This window comes from Asparagus officinalis, chromosome 2, assembly GCF_001876935.1.
Source record: "Asparagus officinalis chromosome 2, Aspof.V1, whole genome shotgun sequence".
NCBI classification, from domain to species: Eukaryota; Viridiplantae; Streptophyta; class Magnoliopsida; order Asparagales; family Asparagaceae; genus Asparagus; species Asparagus officinalis.
In genome coordinates, this window is record NC_033795.1 from 526,268 (window position 1) to 533,001 (window position 6,734).

General features: G+C 39.3%; 1 protein-coding gene and 1 pseudogene across 1 annotated transcript; both read right to left on the reverse strand.

The window, feature by feature from the left end:
* Positions 2,180 to 2,982, reverse strand: LOC109829780. Its single transcript, XM_020396818.1, has one exon. The coding sequence runs from the start codon at positions 2,737 to 2,739 to the stop codon at positions 2,458 to 2,460; it is 282 nt and encodes a 93-aa protein (XP_020252407.1). The 5' UTR covers positions 2,740 to 2,982; the 3' UTR covers positions 2,180 to 2,457.
* Positions 3,509 to 6,734, reverse strand: part of LOC109829533 — a 7,744-nt pseudogene continuing 4,518 nt past the window's right edge.

A 6,734-nucleotide genomic window follows, 5' to 3' on the forward strand; every position in this document is an offset into this window, starting at 1 on the left:
GTTCGGGCCGAGTTCCCCCAGGTGCGCTGGTTTTGTCGTTTTCCGTTGTTTCCGGTTGTTTTGTCCGTTGTTCGGTTGTTTTGTTGATTTGTTGACTTGATTCCGGATTTGGCAGTAAACTCAGTCGGTGTTTGAGTTCAAATCCACTTTGTTGGAAGACCCGTCGACTCCCCGAACCACTAACGTTGTTCACATGCAGTTCGTTAGCTTTGTAGCCTCTTTAGTTCGTTTCGTTGCTTGAACGTTCGTCGATTTGTCGAATCATCGCGCCGAGCTGTGTCAAGGGACCTATAAGCAGTTTTATACGCCTACAATAACATATGCATAAATAAATTTTTTTAGTTATTATCATTAATGTTTATTTTTATCTTATTAAAAATCTATGTTGTTATAAGGGCATTATTAGAAAATGTGATTCCATTCTCACTTGTGAACTAGTGATACCAAACATGTGAATGAGAATTAGATTTTCATTCTAGCTTAATTCTACAAACGCACCCAAACAAGAGAATGGGAATGACCATTCCATTCTCACATACATTCCATTCCATTCCTTCTTTCATTCCATTCTCACTTGACTTCATTCCCACGTACCAAACGAGGCGTTAGGGTTTGAGATGAGTATTTGGGGAATGAGGACGGGTCGGGTTGAGTGAAATTCAGACCTGAATGGGTATTTAGAAGAGTTCGGTCGGTTCGGTTCGGGTCGGTTTGAAAAGTTTTGAACCCGACCCAAACTGCTCTACTTATAAAATCGAACCGAATTGTTAATTTCGGTTCGGTTCGGTCGGTTTTTTCCCTAACCATGCTCAGCCTTACTTGCAGTGTTCCTTTTTTAAAAAAATTATTAAAAACCTAGAATATATTTTGAATAAAATATTACACATGTAATGATTACAAGCGGACAACAAACTGCACCGCTAATCTTTTTATTACTTTTATTTCTCGATGATGGCAGAAATATACTAAAGTGAATACACATATATTAATGGGATTCTCTTTTTTCTCAAAAAATATATTAATGTGATCCCCTCTTTTTCTCAAAATATATTAATGACAAATCAAAGAGGAGCTTGTTAGCTTTTATCAACATTACACAGGTCCTCAAGCTACCTTTCAATTCTGAAGGTCATCAAAACTATACCATTAAAGATAAAAAAAACCCTATAGTTCAATAGCAAGCAAACAAAAACCTAACCAGTACCGAACAACAGGATCCAAAGTTTCTAAGATTAACTGATGATAATAACTAGTAGTTCACTCTTCAATCCTAACAATCACCCAATCATGATGCAGAACACAAAATATATCATAAAAGTACTTAACTAGATAGATCCATATAAGGTTCATTTTAACCGCATAAACTCCAAACAAACATTCAGGTCCAAAATCTAATAAAATCACAAATGGATCCCGCACACAAATCAACTCCTTAGATGGAAAAATACCTAAAATCAAGGGGTCTTTCGATCTCAAGTACGAAAGATCGAACCTCCTGATTTGATCAAATATCATGAGAAGAGATAGGTGGAGCAAACCCTAGAAAGCTCCCGTTAGCGAGATATGGGCTCGATTTCTGGAGCAAACCCTAGAAAACAGGACGGAGAAAATGCGAGGACTAAAAACGGCGACGAAACCAACAAGAGTAGATCAACGAAGAGAATGACAACAAGCTCGAAGATGAGATCCAAGATGAAAACGGCGACGAGTTCAGTGATGAGATTGACGATTATATGATGATCTTGGCCACGGCGATTTTAGGGAGCGGAAAATTTGGCCATGGCGATTTTAGGGATTTGAGAGAGAGAGAGAGAGAGAGAGAGAGAGAGAGATTTTGTTTAAGCGGTCAGACCATTGGCCAAAATTTTCCGTGAGCATTTGAGAGAGAGAGATTTCGTTTAAGCTAGCGGTCAGACCATGGGCTTTAAGATGGCTTTAAAAACTTTAGCTCCCAAAGCCCACGAACAATTATTAAGCACATGAACAATTATTAGGTCTATGGCAACATTTTCCATTAAATGTTGTATTAGACACTGAAAATCGTTACGATAGATCTCTAACGCAACAGTTAAAACTGTTGCGCCTTAACTGCTGTAATAGATCAATTATGTGGTAGTGTCATAAAATGTCGAATATTAAACTTGCTTTCGTATTCCAAAACAATTAATTATTCTTAGCATTACATTTATAAAGGTTTCAATAAATCAACATTTTAGCTGAAAATGTTAAAAGCGACAAAGCCACAAAGATCATAAGAACTAAACCCTGTATACAACAACACCATTGAATGTTTCGTAATGAAATCAACTCACAAGTTGAATAAATGTGACATTGCAGAGTGAAAGAGCGGCAAGAGCCATAGAATATTGCAGTTTAGAAAAGAAATTAACATTAATTTGTCTGTGTACGTAATAATAATAAAAGGGAGCGTCTACAGTCTACAGACGCAGGTAAATTTCAGTTCTTGGCAAAGAGGCCGCCGAAGCCACCAAACTTCTTCTTGTTCGGAACGGAAACGGAGGTGGTCGACTTCTTGGACCCCTCGGTAGCGCTCTTCCCTTCTACCTTGTTGAGGATCGGATCGGTTTCAAGAAGCTGGTCCTCTTTCAGCAGTGATCCGAGTATCCAATCCAGCGGGCCTTTCTCCTCTTGGACGCTCCCCCCGCCCTTTGTTGCCTTGGGCACAAACACTTTGCTTCTTGCTGTCGCAATTCCGAAAGCCATGTTCAATGAAGCCATGTCCTCTCTCTCTCTCTCTCTCTCTCTCTCTCTCTCTCTCTCTACTTTCCCTTCGTAGATTTCTCCCTCTACCTACTCTCCCTTCGTGGTTGCTAATGGGAGTGAGTATGTTGAGACCCCCCGCAAGGTGTTGTAAATATCGTGATTAATTGGTGTGTGAAGGGCAGGCCTCTGAATGAGAGGCGCTGGGAGCACGAGCTATCCACAAGCGGCTTTTATCTCGACCATGAGAATTGGGGAGGGGGGAAAGTTGGATGCATGGGGCCTCATGATCCTCTTGTGCTGATTTTAGCTTTAGGCTATGGATTGGACACGACCCCAGCACCTGCTCTACTCGCTTATTGAACGGTGGGGCTTCACTCAGGGACCGTAAAAAGAATACCGTTTAACGTTAAGAGTTGAAAAGCCGCCGAACATATGCTTGAATTTTGTGTTAAGGGCATCCTGAGTAAAAGCTTTGCAGTTAACAACTTACTTATTGTTGGATTTAAACCTTACTGAACACGGTTTCGTTAATATGACCGTCAAGCACACTATACCACAGCTTAAAAGCGGAATATAGTTCATAAGCAGACCTTGTGCAGTCCGACACTGATATATGCGAGCTAGAACAATAAGCGGTGTCAAACCTGAAGCTCGAAGAAATTCTTCAGAAGTTGCAGCTCCGCAAACTGTGCACTCAGCGGGCAAAATGAACTGTGTACTTCTATATACTGCTGCTCAAAAATTATTAAGTGTGGACATCACTTTGGTTAGAACTCAACAACGATGCCCGACCAGATAAAGGACAGGATAAACGCCAAGGTATATCTTTGGGCTCAAAGGCATTACAGTGCATCCACTAATGTATACGGTATAGTTTTCAGGAACAAGTTTCAAAATGAATTACACTAACCAAGCTCAACATCTTCCAAAAAGAAAACCCAGATAACTAAAAACTGAGCAACAATAAGAAAATTCCTAATCTCCTTAAAATTCCTAGTTTGATGATTGGCACTGGAAAAGGAAAAGAAGCAGGGCTTGCCCAACACATTCGTAGTAAAATTACAAGATCTGAGCAGCAGTATTCAGCTTCTCCGCTATACTGAGTTGTGTCCTGGCGAGGCTTGATAAGTAAACTAATGCATAATTATCCTGTAAAAAAAAAGCAGCAGCAGCAACCTTAAGATAATCCACGAACAAGGGAAACCATACTAAGCCAGAACCAACACAAAAAGAACCAGTACCTGGATACGGTCATTGAAAACCTTGTCAAAAACAGCTGGTGACATTTTTGGCATTGATGCCAAAGTAGCAGCAATTAATCTCCCAATATTATTATCGGCTGTCACACGCCCTTCCTAAAGAGAAAGAACATGAGATAAATAGAATGCAGAGAGCAAGAGGCTAATAAGAGGGAGATTACAATGAGGAATAGTGATTGAACTTACAACAACTCCATCCACGTATTTGTAGACATCTTCCATCTGAGCATAGAGATGCTCAATAGAAGCTCCCATCCATTCCAAATCATTCGGAAGCTTGTCTACAGTTGTCTTCTTTAAAATATTGACTGTAGAGGACAGTTAGTCAGAAAAATGTCAGCAATTAAACTTGAAAGCAAAACCTGTTATCTTTTATGTCATGGAAATGCAACTGTTGAATCAATTATAATTCAAAAGTCTCAGTAAACACTCAAACGTGCATTATTTTTATGTTCACTTCTAACATCAGGCCCAGAAATTGACATAATTAACATGAATCGTCAGTACAATTTGTGACATTCTTTCTGTTTCTTTCTTGTGAGACGTGGAACAAAGGATGTAAACTGCAATGCAAAGTCCAAACTGATGACAATGTCTAGCCTGATGATAGACAGGGTGAGCCTAGATTAGCAAAGAATAACTTTGCAATAAAGTCTAAACTAAGAAGGACCTGATAACAAAGAAAAAAGTTTTAAATTTACTAGAATGTAAGTTGGCAGGCATTCAAGTGATGGTCTTACATCCAATTTGCTCTGCCTCAATCATCCTCAGGTCCAGGGGAATTTCATGAAATTGTGCTGCAAGTTGCCGATCTCCAAGAGACAAATTGACAGAGACATAAGCTTTTATGGAAGCCTCCCCATTTGTAAACCCAGTATCTACAGTCAAGTGAATTGCGTTTGCTACTTCCCTTGAATAAAATTCATGTATTAATGCACTACCACCTGAGACGCCAAGGCCAGTTGAATACCTGCGGGAAAAAAAACATCAGTGCAGTGAGATGCATTCACCATTACATGAACGCCGTGAGGTGCTAATTTCAACAAACCAGTAAAGAAAGTATAGATAAGATCATAACATTAATAATAACTTTGAACAATCATGAAACCAATCAAATTCAACCGTAACCTCAGCTAGACTAATATCTAGTCGTCTATTACAAATTTACAATACGAAAGGGATCACAGTGAAGAAGGAAAATGAAAGAAGGTAAAATGACCGGTATGTCATGGTAATCCAAATTAAGCTTGCAAAGCAGGGAGTGGGAGCTATCCAATATTGACATCTAACAGTATGCTGTTACTTTGTGCAGAAAAGAATAGCCTACTTGACCAAAAGACATGTACCCTAAAGAAAACACCTGTTTAATATGCTCCATGGATACTTACTGACCAATGGGAAGAAGCTATGAACTGTATGTTGGGTTCGATTAATCCAACGAACCCATGTGGCCCAACCTACTCGATTTTGGATTTGATTTAAAGTTGTCATCGATTCAAGTTAGGATCAGGATGCTAACCACATAGTCTGGTTAGACAGTTTCATGTTTATCAAGTTGGGTGGTTATCTTGAATATCTAAAGGATAGGATCGACCGGAGTGTAATCCCACGGTTGTGATTAAACCATGATGGGTAGGGTTAATCACAAATATCTATATAAAGGGTGGGAGTCCCTCCTCTCAACCGTATGCAGAAAAAAAGACCTAATTCCCATCATTGGCTACGGGAGGAGAGAGGAGAAGACTTCCAGTATTTTCGTCGGTGAACGGTAACTTTAATCTGAATTTCTAGTTCAATTATTCATATCTAGATCGTTATATTATCCAATAGTGGTATCAGAGCTCAGTTTGTGCATGAATTTTGATCTGGAATTAAAAATTTTTTTGGATTAATTAAAGTTTTTTTTTATTCGGATGAATCTTTGCTACTGGAGTTCTTTTTTATCTACAATAATTTCATCTTTGCCACTAGATGAAGAAAACTCCAGCCATGGCGGCATTCTTTGAATTGTTTGATTTCAGTCTTTGCTGCTGGAGTTCTTTTTGATCTACAATAATTTCATCTTTGCCACTAGATGAAGAAAACTCCAGCCATGGCCGCATGCTTTGAATTGTTTGATTTCAGTCTTTGCTGCTGGAGTTCTTTTTGATCTACAATAATTTCATCTTTGCCACTAGATGAAGAAAACTCCAGGCATGGCCGCATGCTTTGAATTGTTCGATGGGTCATCTCTGGGTTCTTTTGAGTTTTTTTTTTCGATTTCATCAAACTGCATAGCCGCAGAAAAGATGTTGGTTCCATTGTTTCTCGTCAGCACTTAACCGCAAAGATCAAATTTCAATCTGGCCATGACCATGGCTGATCTGGTCGTCGGCGAGGATGCAGCCGTCGGCGGAGGGCCGGGTCACGGAGGGCCAGGAATGGGTGATGGCGGCCGCAGCCTCTTGGTCGGGTGGGATTAGGGTTAGGGTTTTAATTAGGGTTATAATTAATTAATTAATTTAATTAAATAAATAATTAGATTAATTAGTATAATTAAATACCATTTATTATTTGAGTTAGATAACCCTATAACCCATTAAGGAAGACCGGATCCAGTATGTAATGGACCCGACCCGCTACAGTAATAGATTGGACCCATTAAAATTTTGACCCAACACTGTAAAATTAACTTTTCTTGCACATGGGTAACTAAATATGATCCCACTGCATAATCTTTGTGGGCTGGAAGGTTATATAGATGGTTCTTGA